This window comes from Gadus chalcogrammus, chromosome 1 (assembly GCF_026213295.1).
Source record: "Gadus chalcogrammus isolate NIFS_2021 chromosome 1, NIFS_Gcha_1.0, whole genome shotgun sequence".
Lineage (NCBI taxonomy): Eukaryota > Metazoa > Chordata > Actinopteri > Gadiformes > Gadidae > Gadus > Gadus chalcogrammus.
In genome coordinates, this window is record NC_079412.1 from 25,337,252 (window position 1) to 25,353,434 (window position 16,183).

General features: G+C 48.1%; 1 protein-coding gene across 16 annotated transcripts in view; it reads left to right on the forward strand.

Annotated features, from left to right (window-relative positions):
* ubr4 (ubiquitin protein ligase E3 component n-recognin 4) overlaps positions 1-16,183 on the forward strand; it is a 57,217-nt gene that overhangs the window by 24,266 nt on the left and 16,768 nt on the right. For 6 of the 16 annotated variants that reach the window (XM_056597888.1, XM_056597993.1, XM_056597907.1 and 3 more), the window contains 34 exons: positions 143-300; positions 600-774; positions 1,381-1,582; positions 1,978-2,141; positions 3,053-3,269; positions 3,826-4,045; positions 4,793-4,825; positions 5,170-5,233; positions 5,821-5,955; positions 6,425-6,596; positions 7,063-7,194; positions 7,313-7,434; positions 7,741-7,852; positions 7,986-8,116; positions 8,260-8,446; positions 8,780-8,884; positions 9,153-9,290; positions 9,621-9,789; positions 10,195-10,402; positions 10,846-10,959; positions 11,312-11,521; positions 11,888-12,037; positions 12,199-12,426; positions 12,744-12,822; positions 12,944-13,198; positions 13,577-13,745; positions 13,895-14,039; positions 14,252-14,337; positions 14,461-14,548; positions 14,656-14,849; positions 15,162-15,401; positions 15,532-15,670; positions 15,813-15,938; positions 16,029-16,157. In XM_056597888.1, coding sequence (XP_056453863.1) covers positions 143-300; positions 600-774; positions 1,381-1,582; positions 1,978-2,141; positions 3,053-3,269; positions 3,826-4,045; positions 4,793-4,825; positions 5,170-5,233; positions 5,821-5,955; positions 6,425-6,596; positions 7,063-7,194; positions 7,313-7,434; positions 7,741-7,852; positions 7,986-8,116; positions 8,260-8,446; positions 8,780-8,884; positions 9,153-9,290; positions 9,621-9,789; positions 10,195-10,402; positions 10,846-10,959; positions 11,312-11,521; positions 11,888-12,037; positions 12,199-12,426; positions 12,744-12,822; positions 12,944-13,198; positions 13,577-13,745; positions 13,895-14,039; positions 14,252-14,337; positions 14,461-14,548; positions 14,656-14,849; positions 15,162-15,401; positions 15,532-15,670; positions 15,813-15,938; positions 16,029-16,157 — 5,196 coding nt within the window. The remainder of the gene's footprint in view (positions 1-142; positions 301-599; positions 775-1,380; positions 1,583-1,977; positions 2,142-3,052; positions 3,270-3,825; positions 4,046-4,792; positions 4,826-5,169; positions 5,234-5,820; positions 5,956-6,424; positions 6,597-7,062; positions 7,195-7,312; positions 7,435-7,740; positions 7,853-7,985; positions 8,117-8,259; positions 8,447-8,779; positions 8,885-9,152; positions 9,291-9,620; positions 9,790-10,194; positions 10,403-10,845; positions 10,960-11,311; positions 11,522-11,887; positions 12,038-12,198; positions 12,427-12,743; positions 12,823-12,943; positions 13,199-13,576; positions 13,746-13,894; positions 14,040-14,251; positions 14,338-14,460; positions 14,549-14,655; positions 14,850-15,161; positions 15,402-15,531; positions 15,671-15,812; positions 15,939-16,028; positions 16,158-16,183) is intronic. The other 10 variants (XM_056597933.1, XM_056598012.1, XM_056597949.1 and 7 more) reach the window with 7 other exon arrangements.

Genomic DNA, 16,183 nt, shown 5'->3' on the forward strand with positions numbered 1-16,183 from the left:
ATGCCGTGCTCTACCAACTGAGCCCCATGGTTAAAATCTGGAGGATCGTTACCTTGTTCTAACCTGGTGTATGAGTTTTGAAACCCTGTGATTTCCCTGATAAACTGAATTTGTGCTTTGTTTTTGCTCGCTCCATCACCAGGACACCAACGGGCAGGTGGCGGGCGGCGGTGTGTCTGTGTACTACTCCCACGTGCTGCAGATGCTGTTCTTCAGCTACAGCCAGGGCAAGTCCTTCGCTGCCACCGTGAGCCGCAGCACCACGGAGGTCCAGAGGCTCTTCACCATCAACATCAAAGGGTAACCACCCGGCGACGGCTCTGGTTATATTAGTGAAATGTATACAGTGGATAGATGTGTCTATGGAGGAATCCAGTAGTTAAAGTACTTTAATCCCTTTTTTAAATGTCGTCAATATTCAATCCGATATTTGTTTTTTATTTGGAAAATATATTTAATTTACGATCTGGAATCTTTTTACTTATAACTCGTTTTCGTATTTTAAAGTATTTAATCCTGATCCTCTTATTCCTTCTCAGTACATATTTCTCCACAAGCACCATCACAATGCTCTCCTCTTGGTCTTCCTCCTCTTCCAGGTCCAACGGGGGGAGCAGCAAGGTGTCCCCGGCCCTGTGCCAGTGGTCCGAGGTGATGAACCACCCGGGGCTGGTGTGCTGCGTGCAGCAGACCACCGGGATCCCTCTGGTGATCATGGTGAAGCCGGACACCTTCCTCATCCAGGAGATCAAGACCCTGCCGGCCAAGGCCAAGGTGAGAGAGGGCCCCCCCATGACACCACTTCTCACATTGCAACCGCATATGCTTTGAGCGTTCAGTTCTCAGAAAGTGCTTTGGATTAAAAATGTGTCCTTACCGTAATCCTGCCAATCCAACATCAAGGACCTTGTATAAAGACTTTCATCGGACAATCACATTAGTTGAGGTGTTGTATCACAAATAAAACTTGGATTAATGCTCTTAAGTCAGAAGAGCTCAAATCTTGGTGAGCCGGATGTTTTACTTTTTTTTCCTTTAATATATATTTGGACAAATCATTTTGCTGGAGGCTTGGATCTAAAAGCGTGTAATTGGCAAACAAAAAGTGTCCTGTCCGGACACAGACCTTCATAGAAGAATGGTGTCCGGAATTGTTTAAAAGTAAACACTGCATAGACAGGCCACCGTAGAATGAACTTTGTGAAGATCCCCTTATGAAAGCTTTACCAATTCACGCTAATGGCTTTCTCCACGGTAGAATATCTCCACAACGAAACGAGGCGTACCTCCCCCCCCCCTTCCAGTTTGCTAACTAGCATCCCTCATAGTGCACCTGACCGAACACTCAACCACCACCTCCCCCCCCCCCCCCACCCATAGATCCAGGACATGGTGGCCATCCGCCACACGGCCAGCAGCGAGCAGCAGCGCACCACCATGATCCTGTTGTGTGAGGACGGCAGCCTGCGCATCTACATGGCCAACGTGGACAACACCTCCTACTGGCTGCAGCCCTCCCTGCAGCCCAGCTGTGGCGTCAGCATCATGAAGCCTGTCCGCAAGCGCAAGGCCGCCGCTGCCAGTGAGTGGCTGGGGAACAAACAACGTGTATTATTAGTTTACAAAATGGTGTTGTACGCAAATGTCTCCAAAAAAACCTCCTCGACAAAATAGCTGCTTATGATGGAAGTTGCGGAACATATGTTATAAAGTATAGAAATGGTTATGACAAGCATTCTGCATCATTATGTTTCATTATTATTATGTGTCATCTCCTAATGTACACCCTGAGGCTTTAAACCTACTCTATAACCTATAACCTACTCTATATAGTTAGGATCTATCTAAATCGTAGATTATCTCGTTGACTGAATGAAACGAATGTCCTAATGGATCAGCATCATCAGTCACAGTGAGCTCCTCTGAAACGATTCTCCCTGAGACTCACCGATGTGTGTGTGTGTGTGTGTTCTCCAGCAACACGGACCTCCAGCCTGGTGACGTTCCCCGTGGACTTCTTTGAACACAACCAGCAGCTGACAGAGGTGGAGTTCGGAGGCAACGACCTGCTGCAGGTGTACAACGGACAGCAGATCAAACACCGACTCAACTCCACCGGGATGTACGTGGCCAACACCAAGGTACGGAGTCCATTAAGGATGGAGAATATAATAATAATCCTCAGCTTCCCCAGGAAGTCATTAGGGTAATTTTGCCAAGTTTAACTCAGAAAAGGGATATGCTGGCCAAAATACAACTGCTTTTGTTGTATGGTTTATCCTTTATTATTAGACCAAGGGGAAAAATACAACCCATATTTTAACCTCCTCAGACTAGGATTCTCAGACTTGGCAATCTCTGTCTGAGATAGATTTGTGATGAGTCTAGGAGACGTTTTCATCTCATTGACCGCTCCGAGAAAGGTTCTGATCGAAAATCAATGTTTATCAACCATTGATAGTAAGGGCGTTGGTCGGTGCAGGGTCCAGAACCCGGGCTCCGGTTAATTGTAGGGATCGACCGATACAGATTTTTTAGGGCCGATACGATACCGATATTTTTTCATCAGCCTTAGCCGATACTCCGATACGCCGATACGCCGATACCGATATTTAGAGCCGATACTGCTTTTGCTCCCTCAATCATAAAAATTACACAGATAACAAATGTTACAAGTCTCAATTTAAAAAAAGGAACATTTATTGAACTTCAATATAATTTTTTTTTTTAACAAATAGTAAAAACAGGTGAGGTAAAACAAGTAAGAAAAATTAGATGAGCAATATTTAACAAATATTAAAAACAGGTGAGGTAGAATAAGTTAAAAAAAAAATAAAAAAAATAAAAGTGAAAAAATATCGGCGAAAATCAGCCGCGTATCGGCCGATACCGATACACGTAAAAAAACGCGAATATCGGCCGATAATATCGGCCGACCGATATATAGGTCGATCCCTGTATAACTTTCTTTAAACCCTTGTCCCTCAAGCCTTTACCTTACGTTGTCTGAATGACTGTGGCCTCACTGCTGCTCCTGTCCGTTCTCCCCCAGCCCGGAGGCTTCACAGTGGAGGCAGTGAACAACAACAGCTCCATGGTGATGACGGGCATGCGGGTGCAGCTGGGCAGCCAGGCCATCGAGCGCGCGCCCTCCTACCTGGAGATCTTCGGCCGCACCATGCAGGTCAACCTGACGCGAGCCCGCTGGTTCGATTTCCCCTTCACCCGGGAGGAGGCCCTGCAGGCCGACAAGAAGCTCTGCATCTTCAGTAAGTGACGAAGGGTCTTCACCACACATTAATGGTTTGGCTGATTGGATACATGCTGATTTGGAAGAATATCATATTTAAAACTCTAACACTGATATTTATACTTTTCCCCACTATTAACAGAGCCTGAGGTGAATAATTGTTTTAGTATATACTACACGTGAACACTCCAAAAATGAAACAAGATAATACTTTTTGCCGGGATTGTTTTTATTAGCGTGACGAGACGGCCGTCACATGCGCTCAAACAATATCCCGAGAAAGCGAACCAATCAAATTGCGCCATCTAGGAGGTTCACGTGTAACCTATACTAATGAATAGTAGTACTCATTTCATGCTGTCAATGTGATCATGAATTATATATTTGCACATCTTGCCAACCATTGTATCAATTTGACCATTATCTCAATATCACCCAGCAGAATCTAAATAGATGCTGACAATCTAGATTTTGAACTTGGATAAGGTGCTCCCAATATTCATTGTATGGTTTGGGTTTGTATCTGCTCTGGCTGCGAGCATCTGCTAAACATCTGATCGTCTTCTCCCTCCAAGTCGGAGCCTCGGTCGACCCCGCCGGCGTCACCATGCTGGACTCCATCAAGGTCTACGGCAAGACCAAGGAGCAGTTCGGCTGGCCGGAGGAGCCCCCGGAGGACTTCTCCTCCCCCGCCTCCGCCAACAACGTCTGCAGCCCCAACCTCAACCAGGGCAACGGGGCCTCGGACGGAGACGTGGTCACACCCACCGCCACCAGCGGCACCGTGCTGGAGAGGTACGGGCCCGCCTCTTTGTTGGGACGTGGTTAAAGCGGGTAACATGGGTGCCCACGGTTCTGTCTTGTGTATGCAGTCTGAGGGGAGCATTCTTCAAAATGTCAACCGATTTCTTCCTTGAACTGTGTCCTCCAAATCGGTTCTTCACCAAACTATTTCCTTGTGTGCGGTAATCAATGTTTGTATGTCAGAGGTTCTTATATGCATCCTGTTTTTTAGTTTGATGCAGAGAAGGAGCGCTTTAGGGATGTCTGCATGCTAGACCTTATGTTAACCAATAATATGTCAACGAACAGCAGTCGTGAAGCACATCATTAGGAGCCAGGCGATAAGGGAGTAGGTTGTTGTGTTGGTGTGGTAATATTCCTGACTGGAGATCCTAGCTGGGGAGCTGAGCACTGGAGAAGCACAGCAAAGTCCACAAATAAGGGATCCACAAACGATGCACATTTGACGGGACGGCAACCTTTACAAAATAAAAAAACCCTGTTAATTTTCACAAATTCACAAAGTAATGACAGCGGCGGTTGTTCCAGAGGCAGTCTAGGGGCTCAAAGGTTATATGATCGGTTACCAAATGTGTTCAGTGCATGGCTATCTCCGTGTCATCTACTCGCATGCCCTCTTCTCTTTCAGTTGACTCATTTACTTCCACTTGTCTTTCTGTGATCCTCACTGTTATTTTGTTTCCTTTTTTTCTTTTGCTCCCAAAAAAAACAATACAAACGCCCCCACAAAATAAAAAGTTGTGAAACTGAGTCCTTATCCACCTTGGACCGGTTAGTAAACCAGCCCTTTTCTCTGCTTGTTGTTTGGATAGCTTTGTGCATGTGTGCTGCACTTGTGTCGTGCGTGCGTGTGTGTTTGTGTGTGTTTACGTATATGCCTGCACCTTTTGAACATGCCATTTGTCATTTCCACACTTGAGCATAAGGCCATAAGATGGCATTAGATATTAATTTGTTTTGATTTTTGATTTTTGACTGTGCAACCATTCATCAAACTTGTACATGATTTTGATTGCGAAGGGTTTTGGTCAAACTTTTCAGTTCTTTCGTTCAACAAATGATTGGAGTCAATTGAGCGTCAGGTGCAGATGTGACTGGTTGTCTCCTCTGGCCAGGTTGGTGGTGAGCTCGCTGGAAGCCCTGGAGAGCTGCTTCGCTGTGGGCTCGTCCAATGAAAAGGTAAACCCTCGTCTCTGCCCTGAACAAAACCAACAGCACTCTTTTGCCTCCCACAATTTGGCAACCTAGCTTATAAAAAAAGTACTATTTAGCCACATAGCATAGTCTTTTATTTAAAACGACTTGCAGTGAATTCCAATTACAGGTCATTGAGGAGAAGGTTGGGGTGAGGCCCTACCTTTTACGCTTACTACACTACCGAACTACACCGTACTGTTGAGATGAACATCCGAATCACGACACTAAGGCTGTGCAGTTAATCTAATTTTGATCGTGATATCAATTAAAAAAAAGAAGAAAAAAAAGATAGTTTAAGTATATTTTATTCATTAAATGTTTTATAGAAATTGCAGAAAAGTAAAGTAAAAAATAAATAAAAATAATCGTTTGAATAATCGTGATTTCAATATTGATGAAAATAATCGTGATTAGGATTATTTTTTTCCATAATCGAGCATCCCTACACAACATCTATCCCTAGCAACCACACAATCCCCTCCTCAGGCAACCTGCCCTCTCTATAGCACCGTGGTCGTGCTTTAGTTCTGGTTGGTTTACAGTAGTGTGGTTGTGGTCCGTGTCTCCAGGAGAAGAACAAGGCAGCAGCGTTGGAGCTGGCCACCCTGCTGCTGTCCATGCCCACCCCCGCTGGCGTGCAGCAGCAGACCAAGGGGCTGCTGGCCAGCCTGCACACCAACCGCACCGCCTACCACAACCACAAGGTACCAGCACACACTCTCACTCGCCCTCTCTCTCAGTATGCCTGACATCCATGCACAGCAGCATTCGTCTTCTTCATTTTTTTTCACTTGGGAAATTCAACTGTATTTTAGTTTTAAGGTGTTTAAAGTTGTTTTAAATACTTTGCAAGTCATTTCAAATCATAGGGAAGGCAATGGTAATGGCTCCAGTAAAAAGGAAACACATTGGTTGTGATAATCATCAAAAATGTAAACCGAGCATACAACTTATATAACTATATATATATATATTTGAAAATAATCGTGTATATATCTATATCTATAGATATAGATATATATATCTATATATCTATATATCTATATATGTAATTTATTAATTAGAATCTTGAGCAGTAGAAGAGATATATCTACATATTCTTTGACACATCTATCAAAGCATACGCTACGGCCATTAAGTAACACGCGCCTCTCCTCCTGCTCCCTCTCCCAGGACCAGTCGTTGCTAGGCAACGCTGTGCAGTGTCTGAACGGCTGCAGCCGCGAGGGCAGGGAGCTGGACCCGGATGTGTTCCAGAGGTTGGTGATCACGGCCCGCTCCATAGCCATCATGAGACCCAGCAACCTGGTCCACTTCACAGAGACCAAACCACTGCAGGAGGCCGGTAAGCAGGAGGACCACACACACACACACACACACACACACACCATGTTGGATCTTAAAGACCAGTGAACACAGAATCATGGTTAAAAGGGTTGGAAAAAATGTGTTTGTATGTCTTCTAGAATCTTGGACATAGCCTACGCCATTTTCTAACTGTTCCTAACATATTAGCCTCAGTCTCATATTGTTCGAATTCAAGCTCAAACAGGGAGTTCACCGCCGCTTTGAAAGCCTACAAAAGGATAACCGTGATTGTTATTGGCTGTAACAGAGTTGTCATATGTTTTCTCTTGAATGTACTTTCTTTGATTTAATAGTGTGCATTTGGAGAAAAAGACATGGTTAGTTGAACTTAGCATGTTTCCAGTTTTTTGTTTTAGCAGGAACCTTCTTAAATGGACCAGTTATACACAATCGTCGTTGAGTTTCAATGGCTCATTGAAACACTTGAGTGTGTCTTGATTTAGATATGGCAGAAGATGCACAGAAGTTGATGGATGGAGAGAGTGATAACTTCATCATGCAACTGGTGAACAACTTCTGGAAACTCCACGCACTCAAACCCAAGAACGCCTTCCTGGCTCCCGCCTGCTTGCCCGGTAAAGTTTCATCCCATGCCCGCTCATTGTGATCCATGACGGTGCAACGCTCATGACATGAGGATGTTTGAGTTCATGGTTATTCATTCTGTCGGACATCTCTCAATTGGTGTTTTAGGCCTGACTCACATTGAAGCCACAGTGAACGCCTTGGTGGACATCATCCATGGCTATTGCACATGTGAACTGGACTACATCAATGTGGCCTCCAAGATCTACATGCAGATGTTGCTGTGTCCGGTACGTGTCTTCTGATGTCATCATAAACAAGCTTGTTATAACTGGTGAAACTCAAGATTAGTAATTTTACAAATACCCAATTGGTTCTTAACTAATAACATTTTATTTTTTTATGTACACAAAATAATCTTAAATAATGCTATGGATTAGTGAGTCTCACTAACCATGGTGTTTTTTGAACTTCATGCTAGCAGGACACCTCTGGTAGTTTTAACTAACCCATGGTGTTTCCGTTCTTCATTGTTTGCAGGACACCTCTGTAAACTTTAACTAACCCAAGGTGTTTCCGTTCTTCATTGTTTGCAGGACACCTCTGTTAGCTTTGCGTGCAAGCAGGCGCTGGTTCGAGTCCTGCGCCCGAGGAACAAGCGTCGCCACGTGACCCTCCCCTCTCCTCCACGCTCCAACACGCCCATGGGTAGGTGTCTCACCACCAACGGTGACATACTTAACAGTACAGCCCACAGCAACACGTCTCCTCTTCAGTGATCGTTGTGGACTTGAGTGGCGTTCAACCATCATCGCGCTAATGCCTCTTATTCTCTTTCTAGGAGACAAAGACTACGACGATGACGACGATCCCGATGACAAGATCCAGTCGTCGGTTCTGACCGGAGGCAGCGAGGGCAGGAGAGAGAGCCAGGAGCAGAACGAGGTGGACCACGGAGACTTCGAGATGGTGGTGAGGATACAGAAGACCGTGATTCTTAAATAATATTAAGCATATTCATCACGATAGATTCCCCCTCCGTTAGCCCGCAATTCTTCTTGGAAGCATTGGGAGAAACCTTCATGACTTCTTATATCTGTGCGCCCCCCCTCTAGTCTGAGTCCATGGTGCTGGAGACGGCGGAGAACGTGAACAACGGGAACCCGTCCCCCCTGGAGGCTCTGCTGGCCGGCGCCGAGGGCTTCCCCCCCATGCTGGACATCCCCCCGGACGCAGACGACGAGACCATGGTGGAGCTGGCCATAGCCCTCAGCCTGCAGCAGGACCAGCAAGGTGTGCATGGTAAAATAGCCCAATTATTCATATTCATAACTGGCATGAAATGCTTATGTGCTAATTACTCTAAAAATGCTACATTAAATGCTACATTAAAATAGTTTACATCCACAAAAATCAATAAGCAATATTTTTTTCTCCAGATTATTCGTTCTTGATGTAAAATAGGTTATTTACCTGATGGGTGGATGGATGAATAGATGGGTAATTCATTCCTCCTTAGGGGTAATTCAGGCGTTGAATTAGGTACATATCTCGTAAGAAACGTGTTGGGTCTGTAGCTAAGGGTGAACCGTGTGAAGTCAGAGCTCCAACAGCCTCCTCGTGTGTTGTATCCAGGGAGCAGCAGCAGTGCCCTGGGCCTCCAGAGTCTGGGTCTCTCCGGCCAGGCCCCCAGCTCCTCATCACTGGATGCAGGCACCCTGTCAGACACCACCGCCTCAGGTGAGAACCAGCACCTCCACCCTGGAAACCGCCCCCCCCCCTCTCCATAGGTGACCTTTAATCAGAGGTCTTATGAGAATTATAATACTGCCCGAGATTCTGATCCTATGAAGTCATCCAATAATAAAGGTCCTCTCTAGCTTGTGGTTCTGTCTAACCACACTGGTAGAGGATTCCCACCGGGGCTACCCCAGGAACAGGGTGGGGAGGGTAGCTGGGTGTACCTGCTCCTTACAGCCAATGCTAACCCTAACCCAATGCCTTTCAGCCCCGGCGTCGGACGACGAGGGCAGCACGGCCGCCACGGACGGCTCCACGCTGCGGACCTCCCCTGCTGAGCACGGGGGCAGCGTGGGCTCGGAGAGCGGAGGGTCTGCCGTCGACTCGGTAGCTGGAGAGCACAGTGGTGAGGGCCCGCTTGGGAAGGGGTACCAGTACAATGCACCTCGAGGGAGAAGGAGAGGAGGACACTTCGGTGATCCCCAGAGGGAAAGGCAGATGTTGTAGTTGCAAAAGTGCAAAGTAGCAATAAGGTGCACCTATCATCATGATCTGAAATGTCTCAATATGTGCTTGATTAAAACAACAATGGAGGAAAACTAACATTATTCCTGTATGGGATTCATCACGTTTCTTAATATTGCTTCTGAAACGCATAATTTTGGCAAGCTTAAGTTTCTTAGTAGAGAACTAATTCTAATGGAAGTGTGTGTGAATGCGTGTGTGCGTTCTCCAGTGTCCGGCCGCAGCAGTGCGTACGGCGACCCCACCGTGGAGGGCCACCCCGCGGGGCCCGGCAGCGTGAGCTCCAGCACGGGGGCCATCAGCACCACGGCCGCCCAGCAGGAGGGAGACGGCTCCGAGGGGGAGGTGGAGAACGAGGGAGACGTCACCACCAGCAACAGGTCCGACTCCCCAAACCACGCTGAAGAACTGCTCCCCAGACCACTTGGTCACCCCCATAACATGCTGAAGAAGTACTTTATTATGCCTTAAGATAATAATAATTATAATAATCAAACACTAGCTTGCAGCTTTTTACCACTCTGTCCAGTTGTTTTGTATTGATTGTATATTAGGATTGTTCACAGCAAAATACTTTTGGATAAAGTGTATAAATGTAGGCCTCAGTTTGTTGTAGCCTCATTTTAAAATAGATGACATTAAGTCAAATGACATTAGGTCAATAAGTTTGTTGACGCCCCCTAAAGGAAAGGGAACAACTCACCCTAAAAAGCCCCTAGTCCCAGTAGAAAGCAGAAGCGGTTCCAGTGGATTCCCCCTGGCTAACACGTGGTCTGGTCCCCCAGCAGGCTGCACATGGTCCGCCTGATGCTGCTGGAGCGTCTGCTGCAGCACCTGCCCCAGCTGCACAACGTGGGCGGGGTGCGCGCCATCCCCTACATGCAGGTCATCCTCATGCTGACCTCCGACCTGGACGGAGAGGACGACAAGGACAAGGGGGCTCTGGACGATCTGCTGGCCCTGCTCATCGCCGAGCTCGGCATGCACAAAAAGGTGAGCGGCCGGTGACGTCGTGGTGATCCAGGCTTCGCTGTCATATACTGTGATATACTTTAAACCTTGGCCCTTTATGTCTGAAGAGAAAATTATATTCCGAGTATTCTACTTTGGCAACCTAGATTAGATTCAAGATTCAAAGTATTTATTTGTCCCATACACATACAGGATGTGCAGTGAAATGTTCGTGACTGTATTTCTGTGCTTAAAATACAATAGAATAAAATAGAATAAAGTACAACATATATTAAGAGAAATATATACACACAGGACGTCTAAGATACATTTCCTTAGACGTCTTCGATTGTGATGAACTACTCATCAGGCTAGGTCGATATATTGCGTTCAATATTCTTCTTTTAGCGACTATAATCAAACCATACTACCTTCTGTTGAGACGCAGTGAGATTCAAACATGTTTCTCTTTGCTCTGATCCCAGGACGTGTCCAAGAAGAACGAGCGCAGCGCCATCAACGAGGTCCACCTGGTCATCATGAGGCTCCTCAGTGTGTTCATGTCTCGCACCAAGTCTGGCTCCAAGGCCTCCTCTGAGGTGAGTCCCCCCTCCGTCCTGCACCTCTCCACAACCTCCCTCGGTTCGTACTGGGGCCAGAGGAATGAGCTGCTGGGTCAAGATGGGGACAAAAGTTGATGAGGAATGCATGTGTACTAGTTAGTCCAGTAGACGATGTAATGCACTGAGTTGAATGGTTGATGCAGTAGGAGTATTTGGTTGTACAGTTTCAGATTTCATAGCTAAAACAAAAAAATAACATTTAAACTGTTTTGTACAACACATTAATCGATTCCATGTGTCCAAGTAAATTTGTTCCCGTCACTTGGAGTCCCAATGGAGGTTTAGTTTATTAGACGATAACTCAACCCCGTCTCTCCTCCTATCCCAGTCGTCGTCTCTGATCTCCAACGCCACGGCCACGGCCCTGCTCAGCCTGGGCTCCATCGACTACTGCCTCCACGTGCTCAAGTCCCTGCTGGAGTTCTGGAAGAGCCAGCAGGGCGAGGAGGAGCCTGTGGCCGCCAGCCAGCTCCTGAGACCCCACACGGCCACCTCGCCCCCTGACATGAGCCCCTTCTTCCTGCGACAATACGTCAAGGTAGACATCCCGGGGCGATCCTCAAAGCTTCTCCCATCATCTGCTGCCGTGTTCACATTAGGTTACGTTGTTGTTGAAACCTGCAGCATCTCTATCTTCAAATATATTAAGCTAGATATATTTACTATATTGTATCTTTAAAATTTGTGACCATTTAATTTAATTCCAATTAAATTGATTATTGCCCTTAATTCTATCCTGTTTTCCCCTTGTTAATTTTGCCATGCCTTAAGGTGCTTTAAGTATGTTAAGCTGTCGAAGGTCATGCTCTTAACCCCTGATGCTGGACGGCACTGGGGCTTCACAAGAGTTACAATGGGGTTGTTTGTTGTAGTTTAAACTGTGTGTGTGTGTTTCCTTCCCCAGGGCCACGCGGCTGATGTGTTTGAGGCGTACTCTCAGCTCCTGACGGAGATGGTGCTCCGGCTGCCCTACCAGATCAAGAAGATCGCCGACACCAACCCCCGCATCCCGGCCCCGGTCTTCGACCACTCCTGGTTCTACTTCCTGTCTGAGGTAGATGTTATGGTCTGCCAGACTTTAACCTGTTCAACGTATTCAAGCACATTTGCAGAAACGTCCATTCCAGCCACAGTTTGGAGTGCATTGGACCCAAACGGGAAGACTTATGATCCTCCCCTTGACCCTGCTCCTCCCATCCCCTCTCCTCCCCCCAGTACCTGATGATCCAGCAGACTCCCTTCGTGCGGAGGCAGGTGCGCAAGCTGCTGCTCTTCATCTGCGGCTCCAAGGAGAAGTACCGGCAGCTGCGGGACCTGCACACGCTGGACTCCCACGTGCGCGCCATCAAGAAGCTCCTGGAGGAGCAGGGCATCTACCTGCGGGCCGGCGTGCTCACAGCCACCTCGGGCTCTGCCCTGCAGTACGACACGCTCATCAGCCTGGTGAGTGTGGACCTGTCCTGTCCGTGGGTCTGTCTGAGTCCCTCTCTTGTCTGTCTCATTCTCCCTCTGTCTGTATCTGTCTCCCTCTCTCTGTCCCTGCCCGTCTATCTCTCTGTCCCTCTCTGAAAACTGTCCGTCTTGTCTGTGTGTTAACTTGAGCATGCTAGAGTGTTTGAGTTTAGCTATGCTGTGTTGACAGACCTCCTACTTAATTATATGGGGAGATTTTGATGAGGAAAAATTGACTGGGATTGAAGTGTGTTGCATTTCTTGTGTGATTTGTGTTGAGCCCGGTCGTCTTTCCATCCCCTGTGTAGATGGAGCACCTCAAGGCCTGCGCCGAGATCGCCACTCAAAGGACCATCAACTGGCAGAAGTTCTGCATGAAGGATGACTGTAAGTGAACCATTAATACTTGACTTGTTCGAGATACCCAGTAAAGAGTTGGAAGCTATCCTTTAGTCTTTCACTCCTCCATTTCAACGCCTCGATTCTAACGCCTCCTCTTCCTGCCCAGCCGTGCTGTACTTCCTGCTGCAGGTCAGCTTCCTGGTGGACGAGGGCGTGTCTCCGGTGCTCCTGCAGCTGCTATCCTGCGCGCTGTGTGGCAGCAAGGTGCTCGCCACCTCCTCCTCCTCCTCCTCTTCCTCCTCGGGGGGAGGAGGAGGAGGGTCAGGGGGAGGTGGGGGGCCACCCGGAGGCTCCCAGCCCTCCCAGACCAAGTCCTCCAGCAAGAAGAGCAAGAAGGAGGACAAGGAGAAGGACAAGGACGGTGAGGAAGAGCCCCCACCTCCTCATTGACAGGAGGGCGTCGTTGCCCAGGGTGTTTGTCTCCCAGCCGTAAAGGCTCTGTGTTCGATTCCCTGTGCTTCCTAGAACTCTTGACTACTCCACAATGACATGCATTTATTTGAATGTTGCTGTGGATAAAGATTTGCTAAATCGAGCAAAGAGTCAAATTAAATCAACAAATTGGTGAGATTAGGGTCAAACCATTCACAGAATAAAAGATTTGATTTGATTTCTGAAACATCCATCCGCTCTCTGTGAGGCCGACTCTCATTTTAATATGAACAATCTTGAAGCATTGAGCAAGCGTCTGCATGCCCTCCGTCTATTGAACGGTGTCTGCGGGGGGATCTGTCTACAGGTGAAGGGGTGGGCAGCCAGGAGGACCAGCTGTGCATGGCTCTGGTCAGCCAGCTCAACAAATTCGCCGACAAGGAGACCCTGATCCAGTTCCTACGCTGCTTCCTGCTGGAGTCCAACTCCTCGGCTGTGCGCTGGCAGGCCCACTGTCTGGCCCTGCACATCTACAGGTACTGTTATACGTATCTAGATGTACTGTTACACACACTGTCTGTCCCTACACATCTACCAAGAATAACACGACATAACACTCGCTCGCTCGCTCTGACGTATAGACGTCAATGGTACTTTCCTGACAATCCCTGCGGTCTCTGGACAGGAACTCCAGTAAGTCTCAGCAGGAGCTGCTGCTGGAGCTGACCTGGGCCATCTGGCCAGAGCTCCCCGCCTACGGCCGCAAAGCCGCCCAGTTTGTGGACCTGCTGGGATACTTCTCCCTCAAGACGCCTCAGACCGAGAAGAAGGTCTGTTGGACAGTTTGCCTTTCGTCATAACTGTTTTTAGTTTAATGTATCCATCAGTCAAGCAGAGTATAGTCAAAATACATCTATTGAGAAATGTTGACCAGAATATAAAAGTCAAAGTATTCTGTGCATAGCAAGCGAAATTGCCACCAGTACAATATTTATCTTATGTTTGCATTTCATAAATTGTGTTTTTTTTTTCGTCCCTCAAGCTTAAGGAATATTCCCAGAAAGCTGTGGAGATCCTGAGGACACAGAACCACATACTGACCAACCACCCCAACTCCAACATCTACAAGTGAGCATTCACCCTTCCATTTAACCTCCATTAACCAGAATGACTAAAATGACCCAGTCTTCTACTCACACTTTGACCCTCGGAAAGACCATCAAATAAATCACCAACATCCTTCTTTTCCAGCACTCTGTCTGGGTTGGTGGAGTTTGACGGGTTCTTCCTGGAGAGTGACCCCTGCCTGGTCTGCAACAACCCAGAAGTCCCCCTCTCTGTGAGTCCCCTTCTGACATGAGTCCGTTAATACGCAGCTCAACATTTTGTTTTGTCAATTGTTGTGCTGGGGTTTTTATTCGAATCCTCCTTTCGGTTCGTCCACAGAACATCAAGCTGTCCTCGATCAAAGTGGACACGCGCTACACCACCACCCAGCAGGTGGTGAAGTTGATCGGCAGCCACACCATCAGCAAGGTGACGGTGAAGATAGGGGACCTGAAGCGCACCAAGATGGTCCGCACCATCAACCTCTACTACAACAACAGGACGGTGCAGGCCATCGTGGAGCTCAAGAACAAGTGAGTCGTCTGTGGCTAGTCGCTCCCGCTTTGTACCGCTGTTTAAGATCAGGTATCTTGTTGGTTTGAAGCTATGCAGTCATTTTCCATGACGCTAAACCGTGTTTTTCCCATTAACTTAAAATCAGTATTCACAGCAGCAACTCACCCTTGCTTTGAGTGGAGTGAAAAGACGTGCACTGAAGAGATTAAAGTCCTCCTTATGAAAGTCCAAATTATTAACAAGCCCTCTCCCTCTCTCCCCCTCTCTCCCTCTCTCCTCCCTCTTTCCCTCTGCCTCTCTCCCCTCTCCCCCTCTCTCCCTCTCCCCAGGCCGGCCCGCTGGCACAAGGCCAAGAAGGTGCAGCTGACCCCGGGCCAGACGGAGGTGAAGATCGACCTGCCGCTGCCCATCGTGGCATCCAACCTGATGATCGAGTTCTCGGACTTCTACGAGAACTACCAGGCGTCCACGGAGACGCTGCAGTGCCCCCGCTGCAGCGCCTCCGTGCCGGCCAACCCGGGCGTGTGTGGGAACTGCGGGGAGAACGTGTACCAGTGCCACAAGTGCAGGTGAGCCCCGACCTTCTTCTGGCCAACTGGAGACTAGCGGCCGAACTGTCGGAGAGAAAATAAGATTTAATTTACATTTTTTCATTTGGCGCTAGTTTAACTTAAACCACCTCGTCGTCCATTGCCTCAGGTCCATCAATTACGACGAGAAGGACCCCTTCCTGTGCAACGCCTGTGGTTTCTGCAAATACGCCCGCTTTGACTTCATGCTGTACGCCAAACCCTGCTGCGCTGTGGATCCCATCGAGAACGAGGAGGACAGGAAGAAGGTAAGGCGCACCTCTTGGGCCAAAATACAGATCATTTGAAACCTCCCGCAGGCTACAACCCAACCCAGAGACTCATTACTGTGTCGTCTTCCTAGTATGTGTAGAAGTGACCTTAAACGGTCCTGGATGTGTTTCTCTGCAGGCTGTGACCAACATCAACACTCTGCTGGATAAGGCCGACCGGGTGTATCACCAGCTGATGGGCCACCGGCCCCAGCTGGAGAGCCTTCTGTCCAAGGTCAACGAGGCCGCACCAGAAAAACCTCAGGTGAGTCGCTCAGAATGCCGGTACCTCACTACAGAATCTGTCTCTCTGTCTCCCTCCTGTTCCTAACACCTTCCCCTGCTCCTCCACCAGGACGACTCTGGAGCCGGGGGGGGACTGGGGGCCACGTCGGCCAACGTCAACCGCTACATCCAGCAGCTGGCCCAGGAGTACAGCGGAGACTGCAAGACCTCCTTCGACGAGCTCTCCAAGATCATACAGGTAGGAACGCCTCTGTTATTCCCCAT